Source organism: Barbus barbus, assembly GCF_936440315.1.
Source record: "Barbus barbus genome assembly, chromosome: 19".
In the NCBI taxonomy this organism is placed as follows: Eukaryota; Metazoa; Chordata; class Actinopteri; order Cypriniformes; family Cyprinidae; genus Barbus; species Barbus barbus.
This window is the reverse complement of record NC_136747.1, coordinates 10,844,719-10,864,136: the sequence shown is the minus strand read 5'-3', so window position 1 is coordinate 10,864,136 and position 19,418 is coordinate 10,844,719. Positions and strand designations below refer to the sequence as shown.

The 19,418-nt window shown below is 37.4% G+C and overlaps 4 protein-coding genes across 6 annotated transcripts; 2 read left to right on the top strand and 2 right to left on the bottom strand.

The window, feature by feature from the left end:
• gmnn (geminin DNA replication inhibitor) lies at positions 1-4,871 on the bottom strand. 3 transcript variants are annotated; one of them, XM_079441849.1, is made up of 8 exons: positions 4,011-4,203; positions 3,616-3,760; positions 2,945-3,006; positions 2,015-2,116; positions 1,768-1,924; positions 1,555-1,637; positions 1,195-1,305; positions 1-444 (listed from the first exon to the last, which is right to left on the bottom strand). In XM_079441849.1, the coding sequence occupies exons 3-8, from the start codon at positions 2,996-2,998 to the stop codon at positions 262-264; spliced, it is 690 nt and encodes a 229-aa protein (XP_079297975.1). In that variant the 5' UTR covers positions 2,999-3,006; positions 3,616-3,760; positions 4,011-4,203; the 3' UTR covers positions 1-261. The 3 variants fall into 3 exon arrangements, with proteins under 3 accessions (XP_079297975.1, XP_079297976.1, XP_079297974.1); XM_079441850.1 differs by having other exon boundaries at positions 3-444; positions 4,149-4,871; XM_079441848.1 differs by having other exon boundaries at positions 3-444; positions 3,616-3,753; positions 4,011-4,179.
• On the top strand, positions 4,214-8,863 carry LOC306885382 (uncharacterized protein C6orf62 homolog). The gene is made up of 5 exons (XM_079441851.1): positions 4,214-5,735; positions 5,822-5,998; positions 6,165-6,290; positions 6,469-6,603; positions 7,584-8,863. The coding sequence occupies exons 1-5, from the start codon at positions 5,607-5,609 to the stop codon at positions 7,707-7,709; spliced, it is 693 nt and encodes a 230-aa protein (XP_079297977.1). The 5' UTR covers positions 4,214-5,606; the 3' UTR covers positions 7,710-8,863.
• A 4-nt stretch (positions 8,864-8,867) lies between these two features.
• acot13 (acyl-CoA thioesterase 13) lies at positions 8,868-12,264 on the bottom strand. The gene is made up of 3 exons (XM_079441852.1): positions 11,908-12,264; positions 11,567-11,751; positions 8,868-9,099 (listed from the first exon to the last, which is right to left on the bottom strand). The coding sequence occupies exons 1-3, from the start codon at positions 11,989-11,991 to the stop codon at positions 8,943-8,945; spliced, it is 426 nt and encodes a 141-aa protein (XP_079297978.1). The 5' UTR covers positions 11,992-12,264; the 3' UTR covers positions 8,868-8,942.
• Positions 12,265-12,575: 311 nt separating this feature from the next.
• Positions 12,576-16,466, top strand: LOC306885395 (tyrosyl-DNA phosphodiesterase 2-like). Its single transcript, XM_079441865.1, has 7 exons — positions 12,576-12,988; positions 13,139-13,305; positions 13,390-13,578; positions 13,706-13,797; positions 13,875-13,993; positions 14,580-14,750; positions 15,023-16,466. Exons 1-7 carry the CDS (start codon positions 12,833-12,835, stop codon positions 15,296-15,298), a joined length of 1,170 nt encoding a protein of 389 aa, XP_079297991.1. The 5' UTR covers positions 12,576-12,832; the 3' UTR covers positions 15,299-16,466.
• The last annotated feature ends 2,952 nt before the right edge of the window (positions 16,467-19,418 follow it).

Genomic DNA, 19,418 nt, shown 5'->3' with positions numbered 1-19,418 from the left:
GCATGTGTACAAAATATGAGTTTATTTCCATTGTATGCATTCAATTTTACATATGTACACTGGCAGTGAACATGCACATTAACTACGGGCACTAAAAATAAAAGCTCATTAACAGCAAGGGTAAATTGATTAAAACAAAAAGGTGCATATTTGTTCTCACAGGCAAAGAAACGTTCAAATAAAACCAAGCACGTCCATAATAGTTCTTTTCAGTTCAGCATTTTTCAGGTGCCATCATTTCAGCTTTCATCAGTTGTGGAGTCATACTTGTGGCACATTACAGTCATGTGACTGTTCTGTGCCCAGTTCAACGCCATCTTGGCTCTCATCAGCTTCGCTCTCATCTCCATATTCCTCCTGATCCCCATCTTCGTCCTCATCTTCTGCATCAAAGGCTATTTCACGCAGCTCCTCTAGACTGTCTGGACTCTTACCAGTTAATCTCTGGGAGAAGTAAAAGACATCTAGTTAGAGACATAACTCAGGACATTGAGTTGGGTAATTTTAATCTCTAGCCCCACCCTAATGGCGGTTACACATTAAATCGCCACTATCCACTTGATGTGACGCAAATACAGTTTCCTGGTCAAAGCAAGAATACCATCTCAATAGCCAACAATACTACTAAAAAAAAAAAAAAAAAAAAAAAAACGTGTTTCTTTGCCGCAGCTGGTATAAATGCAGAGCAGCTGTGATCAGCTCCAGCCACAATGTGCCGTAGACACGTGTAGTGTAAATCTAGGTTATTCAAGCACTAATGGCAAGGAGAGCCCCTTATAATTGGGAGCAACAACGCAGGAGGCATTCTTGGAGGTTGCGGTGCATTCGAGAATAAACATGTGACTTTTAACGTACACCAGATGACCTGTAAGTGCGAACAAATGGTTTCCATTAGAATTAAAAAAAAAAAAAAAAAAGCAAAGCAGTTAAATTGCGTGAAAAACTACCTCATGCGAGTGCAAACCTTTTAGGGATTTATGGCTTTCGCAAAGCTGACGTTTCCATTGTGAATTGAAAATATGCCCAATTTCAGGTTGCCCAATTTGAAGTGTAATGGAAACCGCTAATGATTGTTCAGTAGTACTTCAGCACTACGGTGTAGATTAGCAGTCATTAGGAATCTTAAAACATTTGGACCTAGTAACAGCAATGTCAAGCTTCAAGCGGACTAAAAGCTATACACGAAGCACTTACTTCAATCATGTCAGCCATGTGTTGTACATGCTGTGCTAGTTCCTGTAACTCTTCATTTTCACTCTTCAGTTGAGCAATCTGTTCATCTTTGGCTTCAATGTCTTTGTGCAACTAATTTTGAAATAAAGTTAAGAAACAAGTAAACACCGGCACAACATTTCCAAACAATTAAAGAGCACAGTTCTTTTAAGACATTAACAGAATTATAAACCGCTTTCTATAAGCAGAGAACTAAAATAAGTGAAAGTCACAAAAGAACCCACACACCAAGCTTTACTATAGAAAGTATTCATCAGCCCTATAGAGAGAAGTGGAGGAAAATGGTTAATCATTAGCAAAGTTACTCATTGATTAACCTACCGTTTCATTTTCTTGGAGAACACGGAACAGGGCTTTCCGCCTCTCTTCTGCTACTTCCTTCCAGTAGGAGGACCCAGGAGTTTCTGAGGAAAAATAAAAATCCAATACCAAGTTACAGGAACAATCCATCACCCTTAGATTGCAAACATTAACCATGACAGTATTAACAGGTACAGTTTTGGCATCAACGTAAAGCCAGTCAACTTCATTTACCTTTGATCATGAGCTCATAGGCCTCTTGAGTGACCCTCTCAGGCTGGTTTTCATCCTCTGGACTTGTGGATTTTACAGCCACCTCTGCTTTGACCCTCTTTGAGCCCTTCGCCTGCTCAGCGCTCCACATCTTTCTCTTTGGAACTGCTTTGCCATTCTAAACAGAGTGAGACCATCTTTAACACTATACCTCCAACTAAAGAGTTCACGCTTTGTAATGTCCAAAATAGCGACCACCACCACATACCTCAATGATACGACCAAGGTTCTTATTGACAGCAGACGGCTGAAGGACCTGCAGCGTCCTCCTCCCCGATCCTGCTCCAGATGTTGGCGGTACAAGGAACTTCTGAGAAAAGAAAAGGCAATCTCAGGGTCCTCAAGTGTCCAAAAAAAAACAAAACAATAAAAGGCTCATTTTGGTGAGAACGAAAGTTAAGCAACTCTATCCAAGCACACAGTAACAGGCTCCATTCACATGCCTCAACAGTCATTCTTCTCCTCTTACATCCGTTAAGCTTTCAACACGAGATGGCAACAAGCAACTCAGCATATCGACAGTTCTAACAAGCGTGGGAAAAGGGCAGGCCACACATCAGCTGCATGCTGTAAACACCTCCAATTCCCACGGGCAGCGATTGGACCGCTTGCATTATTATCTTACTGCAACATTCTTTAACCTGTAATTACCGTGGGAACTCGCCACAGAAGTCTCCTTACGACCAACTGCAAGTTTGGAGTTGGTTAATGTTTTCACTTAAACAATACGGTGGCAGACGGATGCACAGTTACTGGATTTCAACACCTGGGCAATGATTAATTTAAAAACAGAGCAAGGTCCGAGTTGAGTTTGTCCTAAATGGGAAATTTGATCACGTTAAAGATGCTGAAATGTGACATCATTCTTTCCCCTTTGGACAATACTCGAGCAGCTCTTTTTTTTTTTTCCTAAGTAATCCAAACATTTGAATAGGTCGGGGTCATTACATGGCCACAATAAAAATCACTAATGGCTCACTTTAAATGGGACATTAATCAGTTTATGGGAGTGTTGCCACATTATTTAAAGGGTTAATTTGATCACCTAACAGGACACTGGTTCAGCAATCATCAGTGAATTGATTAGTAATTGAATTAACTGCATCTATGCAGCCTAGGGCAAGGCAGTCTCACATACCTTGATGTTTTCAGAGGGATTCTCTGCATGCTTGGGTCTTCTGATGGAGCTCATGTTTTCACCTGGAAGAGAGTTCAGTGAATTTCATTAGTTCAACAGTCATGTTGGGCTCCAGTCACTTTGACTTGGAAAGAATATCTTCATTCCCCTACACTTGCAGTCTTCCAGTCTATAAATAATTGCTTTTAAGATTCTCATGAGAAAAGTTACAATTTTAGATACAGCACAAGTTTAAATTTATGCTAATGGTTTTCAACAGCAAAAGACAGACATGTAGTCGACATACCCATTAGCTTACAAAGAGACAATAGATAAACATGACAATTTTAAATTAAGTTACAGTACACAGCAGTAAGGTTTGACTACAAATTAAACAGTTAATACTCATTGATATCGAAAACGTTTTAAAACAATAAGAACAGAACATGCACTCATTCGCCATTTAGGCCTATATAAAACTTTCAAGACATACATTTTACACTTGTATAACAAAGAGTCACAAGCATAGATCACAAAGGTATGTAGGCCTCTGTTTGTGTCCAGACCATAGTCGAATGAATCAAGCCACACTCGTACAGACTGTACATTTAAACCACATCGCCAGTTCTTAAAAATAAACAGAAAAACTCAAATAACTCAACTAAACAAAATCCAACATAAACGCTACTTACGGAACTTGCAAGATAAACACAGCCAGCTCACTGCAGCACAACAGCTTGTGTGTGAAGAGCGCGCCACTGGCTTAAGTACTGCCCTTGTGCTGTCACGTGACTCCGGGATTCGCGCGGAAACAGCCCACTTTAGAATTTCTGTCCACTTCACAGAGAAGTTGAGTTAAATGTTGTGCACAATTAAAAAATGTGTATATGATGTATATTGAGTATTATGTGTATATAATGTTAACTATGTATTACTGTAAAGTCGAATGACAATGTTTTTAATTAATTGATTCAGAAATTCATTATGTCTGTATGTAACGTACACAGAATTAAATTTCCTATCCTCCAAGTTTCGATAGTTTAAGTACCTTTTAATAATTTAATCCATGTTACAACAAACCACCTACCGTTTTTTCTTCGGGTATGGGTGATAATAGCAATAGAACTTAATAAATACATCAAAAATGATTTGTGTTATAAATAAAGGAGTATTATATAAAAGTTTGAGACATATTGTGAAGAAGAAGAAAAAAAACACTAGTTACAGGCGTTTAAACCAACGCAGCTGCCAGCAGCGCGCGCTCCTCCTCTGTCACGTGTGCACAGCTGCGTGACGCGCGTCGGCCATTTTGAGTTGTTTGTTCAGCGAGGAGCGCTTGTTATTTTCCAGACAAACGCAGATCAAAAGGCCGAAAGAATCGCTCGAAAGACATTTCACCCTTTCCTTCCATCATTATGGGTCCACCGCGATGCAGATGCCGCCGTCTGTTCCCTGAGAGAACGGAGGACTTCGGTCGGTTTGTCAGTTTATCTTGACATGGCATACACTGGTGTGTGACGACTGTGGAAAAGCTCGAAAACAAACGGGAGATCATCAAGCTAAACCTCCGCCGACGATCGATCCATCCGGGGCGGGTTTTTGCACTGAGCTCGGTGTTTTAAAACGTGTTACGATTGTTTCGCAGTACTTGCTCGGATCGCAACGGGCTTGGAAGTCAACTCGAGAAAAAGAAAATGACGAGAAACAATAGTTAGCCAGACACGCATCGAAGCCAGTCTCTGCTAGCATCGCGATAACGAACAGAAAACGGGCAGAAAACTAAACAAAATGTAACCGTCGGTTTATTGATGAATACTAGATTTTGATGCTCTCCTAGATCTCATACTTGATAAAAAAGAGATGTAGCTCCCTTAAACCAGGTTATTAGTCGGTGGCGAGTGTGTGTATTCAGCTTAGCTAGCATTAGTTTGCTAGCCAGCCTCACAATGAAACTCAACCGTGGCAGGAGAGCTCGTGGGCCCATTTTATGCCCTTAAAGCCCAAGATGTCCAGCAAACTCCGTGTTCTTACTCAGTGCCAAGATCTCATGGCATCTGCATTTCTCTGCCATGGTTGTCTTTCTCACTTGTCATTCAGATGTGCTTTTATGAGACCGTTTATTCAAAGACATGGATACAAGCAAGAGTCAATCCTGGAAGAGACTTTCCAAAGTCAAATCTCTTGGTCAGCTTTTTAGATAACTTTAAACAAGATTTATTTATCTAAAGACGGATCTGTCCCCTCACACACACGGACGCAAACACAAAACTGTCGGTATGGGCTTTCAGTGTAGCAGGCATTTGTGTTTTCTGTCCTTTATTCAGTGATACAACACCGTTTCTCATATAAAAAAAATCCTATTTGATCAGGTCGTGTTATATGAGTGGTTTCTCTTAGTTTACACTTAGCCTTGGCTTGATTGTTTGTTTTAAAAATGGTGTAACACATCAACTTAGACAAGTGCAAACTTACTTGGCCCAAGTGCACTACCCATATTGATTAAAAATGACTTGATTTGGTTTTGCTAACTTTGTTCGTTAATTCAAATTAGTATGAACTGCAGGTAGTGTTTGGTTATAGCTTGTTTAGTTTTTAAAAGGGTTTGTAAACCACATAGTCTACTGTCAAGGAATTAAAAAGCGAAAAAAAAGTCTGCTTAAGGAAAATAGTACTGTCCGTAACAATGGGAGACCCAAATTGTCGCCGGAATCAAACAAGAAACCGACTCCGCGCCCAGCTACGGAAGAAACGAGAATCTTTGGCCGATCAGTTCGACTTCAAGATCTACATTGCCTTTGTATTTAAGGAAAAGGTACGTGGAATGATTCTGTATGAAACTGAGAAATTAATGACTGTTTGTCTATGATTGTTCTCATATGCCTTTTCCCACTTTTACAGAAAAAGAAGTCCGCACTCTTCGAAGTAGCTGAGGTGGTACCAGTGATGACCAACAACTATGAGGAAAATATCATTAAAGGCGTGAAGGATACGAGCTACTCCTTAGAGAGTTCTTTAGAGCTTCTCCAGAAAGATGTGGTGCAGTTGCACGCGCCTCGTTACCAGTCAATGCGTAGAGTAAGTGTTGGCACACATCTCAGGTCACTTTCCACATTGTCAGTTGAAGATTAAGCTGCTGTCAGCTGCCACCGTAATGCTCTGTCTCGTCTAAAAACCCATGCTTCGTCATGTTGTTTGAGGTCATTGCTTTTTGTGTCTCACTGATGTTTCTGAATCTGTACAGGATGTGATAGGTTGTACTCAGGAGATGGACTTTATCCTTTGGCCCCGCAATGATATTGAGAAGATTGTCTGTCTCCTGTTCTCCAGATGGAAAGGGGCTGAACATGAACCATTCAGGCCTGTTCAGGTATGTATATGTAGTCTCAAATACGAGGAATAGTAATAATATTATTCCACGTATTTGAGGTTACAGGCTTGTTCAAACCCTTAACACCAAGTATTTAACATGCACAATGGGCATGAATGATGCATAGAAATCCATTCACAAATTTAATATAGTTACGTTTGCTTTTGAACGTTTACAGGCCAAGTTCGAGTTTCATCATGGAGACTATGAAAAGCAGTTTTTGCATGCTGTTGGTCGGAAGGACAAGGCTGGGATGGTTATGAACAACCCCAATCAGTCTGTCTTTCTCTTTGTGGACAGACAGCACTTACAGGTTGGTTCAATAAATATGAAGGCACATGGGTAATTTTTAAGAATGTCATGAGGATTATCAACTTTTTTTGTATCAATATTGTACGTTTATCAAATGCTCACTCAAATGAGTGTTTTTTTTTTGTTTTAAAGATTAACTTGAATAACACTGTTAAATGTAATCTTTAGCAAATCTCAATATGAAGCTTTATTTCTCAATACATGCTTTATATTATAGTATTGTGATGCTTAAATTTACTTGTAGCGTTAAAAATGATTGATTGTAGGTTTTATTGTTTATTAATAGACAAAAGAATGTTTTACATACGTTTCACCAGGAATAATCTTAAATATACCTGATATTCAAATGAAAAATCTTATGTTTATATTGACATGGTTGTTATTAATTGTTGTTTTTCATTACTATTGTGTTACTACTTTTTGTTTCTTATAAAATACATTGATCTTGTCATGAAAATAGACATAGATGCTGGGACGGCAATGAAAATAAATACATTTAATAGACAAAATCATATATAATTGTTACAGTGGCCATTTTAATTGGTTATTGACAATAACATATTTTTTTGGTTATTAGTATTAACTAGAATTTTATTAAGTGATGCCCAACTAATTACACGCCTTGTAATAACCTCATATTTACTGTATAATTAAATATATATTAACCTTTTATTATAGCTGTAATTTTATTATTTATTGACCGTAACAGAAATAATTTCTTGGTAATCTTAATTGGCCAGAATTTTAATATCAGTGAATCCATCATGATTGCAGAACTTACAATAACCTAATATTTACTGTATACTATTTAATTTTAATATTGGTTATTGGTAATGAAATAATTTATTAGCTTATCAGCATTGCCTAGAATTTTTATATTGAATTACTAATAACTATACACCTTGCAGTACCAGATATTTACTGCATAGTAGAGTATTTAAGAATAGCTTAATATTCTTTTGTCTCCTCTTTCTTCCACAGACTCCAAAAACCAAGCTCACAGTTTTCAAGTTGTGCAGCCTCTGTCTCTACCTGCCACAGGATCAGCTCACCTGTTGGGGGGTTGGAGACATCGAGGACCACCTCCGTCCATACATGCCTGACTAGGAGAAACGCACGGAAGACACCCCTCGGGGCCTCGAAGCAAGTTGACCTTATCTACACATCCCTCAGTTGAATAGATATGAACTTGTGCTTGGAACTCTCCTTTTTTGTTAACCACTCATTTTCATCGTGAGATTTAATTTAGCTCTTTTTTTTTTCTTTTTTAATCCTCCCTCAACCAATCTTGCTTTGGTTCATCCCATCTCCCCTCTCTTTGATCAGTTTTTATTTGAACCTGCATGAACATTGATTTTGAGTGGTTGTTCTCTTGGAGCTGCACCGTCAACAATACCAGTCACCGAAGGAACTCTTTACGTTACGAAAACAAAAAACTAAAAAAAAGGAAACCAATGACAGCGGTCTCACATGTGGTCCTCGTGTGTTGGACTGGGTTTAACATCACTGTCATGAGGGATAGTTAACATGTCTGTTATATTTAATGAGTAATGACAATCAGTGACAGAGGACAAAAGAGCCTGGGTAGTCTTCCTCAAAAGGCTTCTATTACAAGGTGAACAATACTTGTTAACTCATTTGGTGTAGGCATTGCTTCTCATTCAGTTACTGCCTTAGTTTTTGCTGGACATTTTAATTTGAGTGTCATTCCTTGCCTATAATATGACAAACCTTGTTTGTTTTATCATTTCTGGAGGAGTGTTGCCTGATGGGGACGGAGGTGCGGTGTGTGTGGCGTTTATCTAAAATGGTTGACAAACTGTCTGTTGGAGGAATTCTGATGCTGTTTTTTTCTTGGGGTAATTGGGATGGTAATTGTCACCAGTTGAGCAACTCATGCACTATATATACATACGAGCTACTGATACCAGATGTAATCATTGGTGGTGGGTATGTGATGGGAGACTGATGTTCAAGCTTATGTACCTAATGAGAAATTTCGTAGTGAAGCTTGAAATGGATCATTACGGATTTGTTTTTCTTTTATAGACCACCCTGTTCTGAGAGTACTTAATATTGCAGTGCTTGGGACTTGGTATCTGTAAGCCATCTTTGTCTGTTCTTAAGGCATAAAAATATTACTTTTTTTCCCCCCCTTTTGAAATTCTGAGTTCACGTCGAAGGGGAAGGTGGGTCTTTGTCTTTATTTTGATGTACCCATTGTTTGAATAATTCTGTTGAAATAAACACTGGTGAACATATCCTAAGCTTTTTATGCTGGAGTTTATTATATAACAATGAACATGTTTCATATCAGTTGCACGGCATGCACATAATCAATCAGCTGCCAAGGTGTTTAGTGTGTCTTCCCTGAGCAATGAGTTTTCCGTTCGCCTTGTTGGTGAGATCTACTGTTGCAAATGCTAGAGTCCTTCCTTGTTTTAAAACTTGCGCAGTGATCAGGACGTTTTCTCCAATTTTAGCTGCATTCATGTATCTGTTAAATAGAAAGCAAACAAATTTAAGTGTCAAGAATCCATTTCAGACCATGAATGTATGTCATTCTATTTTTTAATTGAGACTGGGTCTGTTTGTTAGACTTTTCACTTTTGTTGCAAGTTCTGTCTTATCAAGTTGTAGCAACATAAGAAATCTATTAAACATTTCCATCATTATTAACAAGGAAATTTTTTTTTGACATGCCACAATTGGAACCTGACATCTAACAACATAATACAATTACGAGTACATATAAAATGGCAAAAATATGAAAACACCACTTCAAGTAAATGTTATAAGTTGTATAAATGGACATTTATGAAAAATAGCCATGTCCTGAGCAAACAGTTAAACGTTTAGTCTAAGATCTACCTGAGTTTAACACCCCTGCTTTAATGTATGCTGTTTTAGCATACGGTTTTGTGTTTTCATTTTTATTTGTTTGAAATTATAGCCTGGAGAACAAAATTATAATTTAAAAAAAGTTCTGAGCTAGGTATATGAAACCATACAAACCACTGCATTTATGTAACTTCTTATAGTAGTTATTTATATTTAGAATCTTTTATTTTTATATTTCAATCAAATTTTAGTTTTTTTAATTTTAAAAATATTTATTTAATTTTGCCATGCGCTTTTGTAATTTTTATTAGTTGTTTTTAATATTCCAATATAGCTGTAATTTCTTTTCTCCAGTTTTAATTCCAGCAATGTTATTAGTTAATAGTATCCATCTAATAATATGGGTAGCCAATTGCAAGATTTCTTATTTTTTATATGAAAAAAAAATTATTTTAATGTTTTCAACTTATATTCATTAATTCTAAATGTCGAAACAATTAGTTTTATTTAACAGTAACATCACTCCCCATGCATGACACAGTGGTCCTGTATACGGTGTCAGTCAAACATACAGGTGCATCTCAAATTAGAATGTTGTGAAAAAGTTCATTTTTTCTTGTAAGTTATTTCAAAAAGTGAAACTTTCATATATTTTAATTCATTGCATGTAAAGTAAAACATTTCAAAACTTTTTTTGTTTTAATTTTGATGATTAGAGCTTACAGCTCATGAAAGTCAAAAATCGGTATCTCAGAATATTAGAATATTTACGTTTGAGTTTCAATTAATTACCATCCCTACAGTATGAATTCCGGGTATCTCTTGTTCTTTGAAACCACAATAATGAAGACTGCTGACTTGGCAATGATCCAGAAGACGAACATTGACGCCCTCCACAAAGAGGGTAAGTCACAGAGGGTCATTACTGAAAGGGGTGGCTGTTTACAGAGTGCTGTATCAAAGCATATTAAATGCAAAGTTGACTGGAAGGAAGAATTTGGGTAGGAAAAGGTGCACAAGCAACAGGGATGACCGCAAGCTTGAGAATACAGTCAAGCAAAGCTGATTCAAACACTTGTGAGAGCTTCACAAGGAGTGGACTGAAGCTGGAGTCAGTGCATCAAGAGTCACCACGCTCAGACGTCTTCAGGAAAAGGGCTACCAAGCCACTTCTGAAACAGAAACAACGTCAGAAGCGTCTTACCCCGGGCTGTGGAGAAAAAGAACTGGTCTGTTGCTCAGTGGTCCAAAGTCCTCTTTTCAGATGAAAGTAAATTTTGCATTTCATTTGGAAATCAAGGTCCCAGAGTCTGGAGGAAGAGTGGAGAGGCAGAGAATCCATGTTGCTTGAAGTCCAGTGTGAAGTTTCCACATTCAGTGATGATTTGGGCTGCCATGTCATCTGCTGGTGTTGGTCCACTGTGTTTTCTGAAGTCCACAGTCAACGCAACCATCTACCAGGACATTTTAGAGCACGTCATGCTTCCTTCTGCTGACAAGCTTTATGGAGATGCTGATTTCATTTTCCAGCAGGACTTGGCACCTGCCCACACTGCCAAAGGTACCAAAAGCTGGTTCAATGACCATGGTGTTACTGTGCTTGATTGGCCAGCAAACTCGCCTGACCTGAACCCCATAGATAATCTATGGGGTATTGTCAAGAGGAAGATGAGAGACCCCAGACCCAACAATGCAGATGACCCGAAGGCCACTATCAAAGCAACCTGGGCTTCCATACCACCTGAGCAATGCCACAAACTGATCACCTCCATGCCACGCCAAATTGAGGCAGTAATTAAAGCAAAAGGAGCCCCTACCAAGTATTGAGTACATATACAGTAAATGAACATACTTTCCAGAAGGCCAACAATTCACTAAAAATGTTTTTTTATTGGTCTTATGAAGTATTCTAATTTGTTGAGATAGTGAATTGGTGGGTTTTTGTTAAATGTGATCCCAAATCATAACAATTAAAAGAACCAAAGACTTAAACTACTTCAGTCTGTGTGCATTGAATTTATTTAATACACGAGTTTCACAATTTGAGTTGAATTACTGAAATAAATGAACTTTTCCACGACATTCTAATTTATTGAGATGCATCTGTATAGGCAAAAGCTCACGTTATGTTCATGTCCACGCTGACCCCGGGAGCTCCTCTCTCGCTGTACATGATGGCAGTGGTGGAGATCACATCCACCAGTGTGGCTGTCAGTCCTCCGTGAAGAGTGCCTCCTCTGTTAGTGTGCTCCTCCTCCACCTTCAGCTCGCACACCACTTTCCCAGGGACTGCAGACAATACCTCCACCTGATCACAACATGATCGGCTCAATATGCTTCAGTCGAATATGTTTGCTCAAATATATTTACTCCAGAGTGAACTGGTCTGGTTGGTTCACATATGAATGCGTGGATCTCCAAGGAGAATCACTTAATTTAACCAAAGATTTCGCTCAGCACCTACCTTACTTAAAACCCGGTCAAATCCAGGACTGTCCACCATCGCTCTCATGATCTGTTTTATTGAATTTATCGACATTGACACCATCGTTAATATTGCAAATGGCAAAACACAGCAAAGGACAACTTCACTCTTGAAGAGTGTTTGAAAGACGGCCCAAATGATATACAAAATAAGAGTGTTAGTATCCTGTGTAAAGCCCTTTTGGAGTTCCTCATCTAAAACACCTCTTACCACAAGCGATGGAAACTGCAGGTAACGTTAACTAATGATTCTAACTCTTCTAATCTAACAAGTCATTTTATGAATACATGTAGAAGCTAAGACTGACCACTCGGCTCTAAGAACTTTTATTATGATAGAAGGGTTCATTCATGATTCATTAGTGAATCAGATGAACAAAACAGATCTGAACGATTCGTTCAAGAACAGGACTGAATCAATTCAAACTTTACAGTTGATTTTAGACTTGTTTAATGTCAAGGCTGGCTATATTTAGGTTCTGTATTTTTTTGTATTTGTATTTTATTGACACACACGTTCCTAGAGTTTGATTAATATATTTATTGTGCATATAATAGGGGTTTAGAGCACTGGATGGCCAGGGGCCATTTGCTGAATCATTTCAGTTTTGAAACGAACTGTTCGAAAGAACCGACTCCTTCAGTGCTACACTTAAATGCTTCCGAAAAACCTCTATTTGAACAATAACAGTTCCTCGGTTCGGGACTCTCTGGTTGCAACTTGCAGCATTTAATGTGAAAATTAGGGCAATAATACTTTGAGGAAGTGATTTATAGTACAGTGTAAATAAATAAGGTCCAGCATACGTTAATATTAATACTTTCTCCGTATTTTCGCGGGTTCCGCCCGGAATGTTTTTGTAGCTGTACGCGTCCGTGTCCCGCCGTTATATTGAACTGCGAACATGTCCAACGCTGCAATGTCAGGTAATCACACCGATCAACAAATGTCTGCTCTAGAGGAAACGAGGACAAGTCTTTGTGATCAGTTTGCCTCCATCTCTGGGTCGGATAGCGCTGTGGCGCAGTGCTATCTAGCAGAAAATGAGTGGGATATGGAGGTATGGTACTAATACTGAACCAAGTTTCTATAAAAAACATTTTACTGAGTAATGCATGTTTCGTTGTCCTTATTTACAACCACTGATGTTCTTATAAAAAGCTTCTTTTATTTATTCTTTTAATTTGTATTATGTCTGTGTTTCTGCCAGAGAGCATTGAACTCTTTCTTCGAGGCTCATATGGATTCAGTCTTTGATGTTGAAGATGCAGAGGAAACTAAAGATGTGTCTGGGAATAAGAGAAAGGAGGTGAATTCTTCTGACAGTGCTGATACTTCAGGAACAAAGAAGAAATTTAAGACAGGCCAGATGGATTGGTAATGTTGCTTATAAAGTAGTTTGCTCTACATATAAAATACTCTATATCTTTGTAATCTTTTTTCATATTGTTTGTTGTGCAGCATTGACCTAACAGCAGAGGAGCCCACCTGCTCCAGCAGCGTGAATCCCCAAGAAAGTCAGGCTGGAAGTGTTGTAACTGAATCTAATGCGGAGGACAGCAAGCTCTCCGTCATCAGCTGGAACGTGGATGGTTTGGACACATTAAGTCTTGCAGAGCGTGCCAGGGGCTTGTGTTCGTATCTAGCTCTGTGAGTTGGTTAGAGACCCCTGATATTCTCTATTTTGAGTTTTATTTGACACTAAGGTTGTTTTGTTTTGGTTATTTTTGTTTTACTCGTAACTTTTCATTTTCTTTTATCCATTGTTCTTGTGTAGATATACACCCGATGTGGTTTTTCTTCAAGAACTGATTCCGTCTTATATTCAGTATCTTAAGAAACGTGCTGTCAGCTACCTGTTTGTTGAAGGTAAGTGAATGACCTCAGTGCTCAGTAAAGTTATTTATTAGTTATTTACTGATTAATGAAGTTCTGTGTTATTTAAGGAAGCGACGATGGATACTTCACAGGAATGATGTTGAAGAAATCAAGAGTAAAACTTCTGGAAAGTGAAATCATCTGTTATCCTACAACACAAATGTTGAGAAATCTATTAGTTGCTCAGGTGAGTTTGTGATCAAAAATTGTATAGAGGTATAATGACTGATACAAGTCTATTTCTTAATGGAATCAGAAATACACTACCATTCAAAAGTTTGGATTTTTCAATATATGTACAGTGAAAACGGTAATGTTGTGAAATGCCATTACAATTTAAAGTAACTGTTTTCTATTTAAAAGATTAAATTGTAATTTATTCCTGTGATGCCAAGCTGAATTTTCAGCATCATTACTGATGTCACCTTCAGAAATCATTGTAATGAGCTGATTTGCTGCTCAAGTGCTGAATATTTTTGTGGAAACTATGATACACAGGAATATTTGATGAATAGGAAATTCAAAAGAGCAACATTTATTTGAAAAAGAAATTGATTATAACATTATATATGTCTTTACTGTCACTTTTGATGAATTTAATGCATTCTTGCTGAATAAGTATTGATTTCTTTTTGAAAAAATCTTTCTGACTGCAAACTTTTAAATATTAGTGTATGTATGCATTAATATTTACTTTTCTAGGTTTTTATGTGTCTCATAATTAATTTGCTTCTCCATTTATACACACTATTTTTTTTGACTGTCTTATTAAGGTGACTTTCTCAGGTCAGAAGCTATACTTGATGACGTCACATTTAGAAAGCTGTAAGAACCAATCAGAGGAGAGAATGAAACAACTGCGGGTCGTATTACAGAAGCTGAAGGAAGCACCAGAAGATGCTACTGTAATTTTTGCCGGGGACACCAATCTCAGAGACTCTGAGGTATGTTTCAAAAAGTCTTTAAAATTCACCACAGGGACTAGATGAGTGATTCCCAACTGGTGGTACACAAAGAGTTTGAATTTGCATTATTGACACATAAAAGAAAACAAAATTGTTAAAATGTACCCGTTTTGTAGTTTGATGTTGAAGTTAGGGTTAGGGAAACACTGTGCTAACAAGCACAATGGCTCCAAATACGACGGAGGAGTGAGAGCGCAGTGAAAGTCACTAGTACAATGCAACATTTCTGAAGATTGTTTCTGTCTGTGTAGGTGGTAAAGGTGGGAGGTTTGCCTCCAGGTGTGTGTGATGTTTGGGAACAGCTGGGCAAACAGGAACACTGCCGATACACCTGGGACACCAAAGCAAACAGCAATAAGACTTTGCCTTACGTCAGCAGATGTCGCTTCGACCGCATCTTCCTTAGGTCTGCTAAAACCGGCCCAAGAGTCACTCCTGACCACATGGCCTTGGTTGGAATGGAGAAACTGGACTGTGGCCGTTACACCAGTGATCACTGGGGAATTTACTGCACTTTCAAAACATGATTTCTAAATCCCCAAGGACTAAATGTCTGTCTTACAGAAGATGGTTTTAAAGTGTTTGTACTAAAATAATGTGAAGAGTGCCTACAAATCCAGACTACAGATCAGTGTAAGAAACAAACACTTACAGATAAATAATAGGATGCATAGCTTGATATAAAATACTGCAGAAAGACATCTTATTGAAGGGTTTGATTAGAATGGATTACTTATTGTATTCCAGTTTTTCCATAATTAGTCATACAAAATCTTCTACTTCAAACCATGATTTCAGTCAATCTCTGCTCCCTCATATAATTTCTATTTTAAAATGTGAACACGTTGGCTGAATTTAAATAATTTTATTTAAATAAATGTGACTTGTTTCATTGTGGTAACTGGGTTGTGTGTCCTATATTATACCACAAGTGGTCAGTATTTCTCAAACATGGCCCTTTATATAAATAAGCTTTTAAATGTCTTTGGAACAGAGGAACCTTTAGAAACTACACAATAAAATGTGAAATTAAAATGACATTCAAAATTGTTAAATCTACAGTAACATTCTGAAAATACCAAAAATAGCTACTGTGAAATACTGAAACATTAAAATGAAAATAATCTTAGTTTTTTTATAAAGAATTTATTTGCAGAATTAACAGATTTAAACAGAAAGCAATAAAATAGTTAAAAGTTTGGTTTATTTCACTTTACAGTTTCTCTTTATATTTCATTTTATTAATTTGTTCTTTTAATATTACAAACACAATTTATATTGTCAAATGATTTGTATAAAAAATTCCAAAATTATGACTTGCTCTTAGTTGTGCCAGGATTCCCATCAGACTGAACATTTTTTGCAGCTCTGAATAAAGTTTTTTTCACAAGTTAGTTCACTTACCACAATGACAAAAGGTTGAGATGAAATATGACACATGATGTGCTTAAAAAACAGAATATTGTTATTGTGCATCATTACCAATCAAGCAGTAATTTTGTGCAAAAAGTGTGAAAATATTACGTAATTGTGCATTTTGAATACATAAAATTATAGCTATGCCTAAGAAAGACAAAGGAGTCTGCCATTTTATTCCAAAAATGTAATTTCCTAAACTATCATTTCCATCACAGAATGCTTTCAAAAACAATAAATTGAGATGGGGTGCACTGAAATAATGTGCTGGGAATTTTCAAAAAAGTGGACTTTGGAAATTGTTAGTAGACTATTGAGTGTTTATCACAGCCTGAGCTCACTGAATCTATCTCTGAAATAATGTGTAGATAAATGTGCTACTTATTCCTGTTGCAGATTGAGAGAAATAAGTGGTGAGGTCTCCTCTTAACTGTCCTGAATTAGCTGAAAGCATACGAGTGTCAAGGCAGCAGCTGTCTTAAGCTCCAGACAACCTTGAAAGACACCCCACTGCCAAGGCTAATAAACCTTTTGCTTGGTCAGATGAGTAAATATTACATCTAAAGCAGGTCAGACTGCCACAGATCTGCCCCCGGGGTCTGTATGATTGGCTCACAGAAGTCTGCTTGCAGCGCAAACACACTCTCCTTGCCCCTCTCTCTAGGATAACATCCACCGTCACTTAAAGGGCCAGTCCTGAGATAGGTTTGTTTGAATATACTTGTAGCTGACATAAGACTGTTAAAAGGTTGTTAGAGGCTCTCATTGTCCTCAACAAGACATGGTAGTAAATCGCAATGCTCTTCCCCTCAATAGGCATCACTGTAGCACACTGAATTGTTTTGACACATGGCCAGAAGCACATGTTATTTCAGGGAAGGGGGAATAGTGGGACTTTCAGATCAGTCCTACTCCAAACGTTAAAGACAGCAATGTCAATATACCAGAACAAATATGCAATCAATGGTAACGTAATGACAAGAACGTGATGTGTTTGTTTGGTCAGCACGTTCCAGGAAGGTTTTCCCTTATCAGGGACACACAAGGTTACGGTCATGGAACAGCTCCAGCAGGGATCTTCCAACACAATCTCAAGGCAATTCATAACTATTTTACGCTTTGGTGAATTGGTGGATATTTTTTTATGTGAATTTATTATTATTATCTTGTTTTATCTTTAGGATGGACCCTCATGGTTACTTTTTTTTTTCTCTAAAAAATTGTACGTTTTCTACTAATTCACATTATACAAAGTCATGAAATTGGCACCTGGTAAAATATACTATATTGGGGTTATGTTTAGGGGTGGAACTTCATGCTTACTGTTTTTTGTTGTTGTGTGTTTGTTTAAAGGGATAGTTCACCCAAATGAAAATTCTGTCATTCATTACACAAATTAAGACCCTGCACAGACAGCAACACAACTGACACGTTCAAAGTCTAGAAAGGTTGTAAGGACATCGTTAAAATAGTCCATGTGACATCAGTGGTTCAACCCTAATTTTGGGAAGCAACAAGAATACTTTTTGTGTGCGAAGAAAACAAAAATAATGATTTTATTTAACCACATTTTTTTCTTCCGTGTCGGACTTAGATGTACTTATACATCTTAACTTAGCTGTGCCTTGTTTATAAGCAGAGGAATGCACACGCATGTGTCGTGGTACTGTCTTGAGCGCACGTTGAAAACTGACACGGAAGAGAAGAAATTGTTGAAGAACGTTATTTTTTGTTATCTTTGCGCACAAAAAAGTATTCTCGTAGCTCCATAAATTACGGTTGAACCACTGATGTCACATGGACTATTTTAATGATGTCCTTACTACCTTTCTGGGCCTTGAACGTGTCAGTTGCGTGGCAGTCTATGCAGGTTTAGAAAGCTCTCGGAGTTCAGAAAAATATCTTAATTTGTGTTCTGAAGATGAACAAAGGTCTTACAGGTTTGGAATGACATGAGGGTGGATTTTCATTTTTGGGTGAACTATCCCTTTAAACACACGTTTTCATACTGTTCACATCATAAAATTTCATATGAAATTTGCCAACTCGTAATTGGGTTGGTTATATTTAGGGGGTTGGGTTAAGGGTGGACCTTCATGCTTTTTTTAAATTGTAACTCTTCATACAATTCACATTGCACAAATTCATACGAATATGCCAAATACAAATACAATAAAAAAACCAAAAATTGATTTACATTTTCAAAATTAATTCAAAATTGTCACCTTGTAAAATACTTCTGCTTTCTCATGAGATCGGGTTGGATACGTTTAGGTGGAGTTAGGAAACACCCTACATGCTTTTTGTTAAAAAAAATTTGAAAAACGTTTTCATACATATATCAGTACAAATTCATATGAAATTTTCACTTCATAAAATGGTTTACAATAGTTTTCTCATGATATCAGGTTGGTTTTGTTTAGGGGTGGACCTTTATAGTTATTTTCTAAAAATCATGTGTGTTTTCATTTGATTCACATTGTAAAAATTAATAATTAAATGAGGGAATAAATAAAAATGAATGCAACATTTTCGAGATGGCGTTTTCGTATATTTTTACCATATTTAGGGTTGGGGTAAATGGTGGACCTTCATAGTTCCTTATTTCCTAATAAAACATACATTTTCCTACAATTTAACATTGTACAATTTCATATGAAATTGCTACCTTGTAAGACGTTACATCCTGCGAGACTGGGTTGGATCTTCCCCTTCATTTCACAGTTGAGATTGCACGCTTTAGGTTAGATAATGGTGCAATTTGTACCATGTCACCGCAACTCCAAGATAACAGATACTGAAACAGGAGACAACCATGAGAGGAATGAAATCTTAAGTAATTACGTAAGCAGACAGTATAGCACTGTCAATCTGTAACTAAACCGATGATCAGCAAACAAACCATCTTCTGTTAACAGCCCGTTCTAAGACGTGTCTCCTACACTGAATTAAATGCAGAAACACTGGGCTATTTATGTAGACTAGAGAGCACAGCAAAAGATGCTCGTGTAATTTTTCAACATTTTTTTATTTCATAAATAACACTGAACAAGCATGGTACAGCGATAAATATTCATTTACATTGCAAAATTCTCTGTATTACAAAATACAGTGTATGTAAAATGCACCTGTCAAAGGGGCCAAGAGGTTTCAGTATAGTACCTGATGTGCCCTAATCTGAAATTACATTTGTACGTGTTTTTTTTTTTTTTTTATGTGCTGTAATCTCAG

Excerpts from the sequence above, each read along its gene's own strand:
- LOC306885395 (XM_079441865.1), top strand. The coding sequence starts at position 12,833 with ATGTCCAACGCTGCAATGTCAGGTAATCACACCGATCAACAAATGTCT. Across the intron at positions 13,798-13,874 it reads CAGCTACCTGTTTGTTGAAG|GAAGCGACGATGGATACTTC; the intron begins GTAAGTGAATGA and ends GTGTTATTTAAG. Across the intron at positions 14,751-15,022 it reads CCAATCTCAGAGACTCTGAG|GTGGTAAAGGTGGGAGGTTT; the intron begins GTATGTTTCAAA and ends CTGTCTGTGTAG.
- LOC306885382 (XM_079441851.1), top strand. The coding sequence starts at position 5,607 with ATGGGAGACCCAAATTGTCGCCGGAATCAAACAAGAAACCGACTCCGC. Across the intron at positions 5,736-5,821 it reads CCTTTGTATTTAAGGAAAAG|AAAAAGAAGTCCGCACTCTT; the intron begins GTACGTGGAATG and ends CCACTTTTACAG. Across the intron at positions 6,291-6,468 it reads AACCATTCAGGCCTGTTCAG|GCCAAGTTCGAGTTTCATCA; the intron begins GTATGTATATGT and ends GAACGTTTACAG.
- acot13 (XM_079441852.1), bottom strand. The coding sequence starts at position 11,991 with ATGGTGTCAATGTCGATAAATTCAATAAAACAGATCATGAGAGCGATG. Across the intron at positions 11,752-11,907 it reads TTGACCGGGTTTTAAGTAAG|GTGGAGGTATTGTCTGCAGT; the intron begins GTAGGTGCTGAG and ends TGTTGTGATCAG. Across the intron at positions 9,100-11,566 it reads AGCGTGGACATGAACATAAC|ATACATGAATGCAGCTAAAA; the intron begins GTGAGCTTTTGC and ends TCTATTTAACAG.
- gmnn (XM_079441848.1), bottom strand. The coding sequence starts at position 4,062 with ATGTATTTATTAAGTTCTATTGCTATTATCACCCATACCCGAAGAAAA. Across the intron at positions 3,754-4,010 it reads CCATACCCGAAGAAAAAACG|AAATTCTAAAGTGGGCTGTT; the intron begins GTAGGTGGTTTG and ends TGAAGTGGACAG. Across the intron at positions 1,306-1,554 it reads TTCTCCAAGAAAATGAAACG|TTGCACAAAGACATTGAAGC; the intron begins GTAGGTTAATCA and ends TTTCAAAATTAG.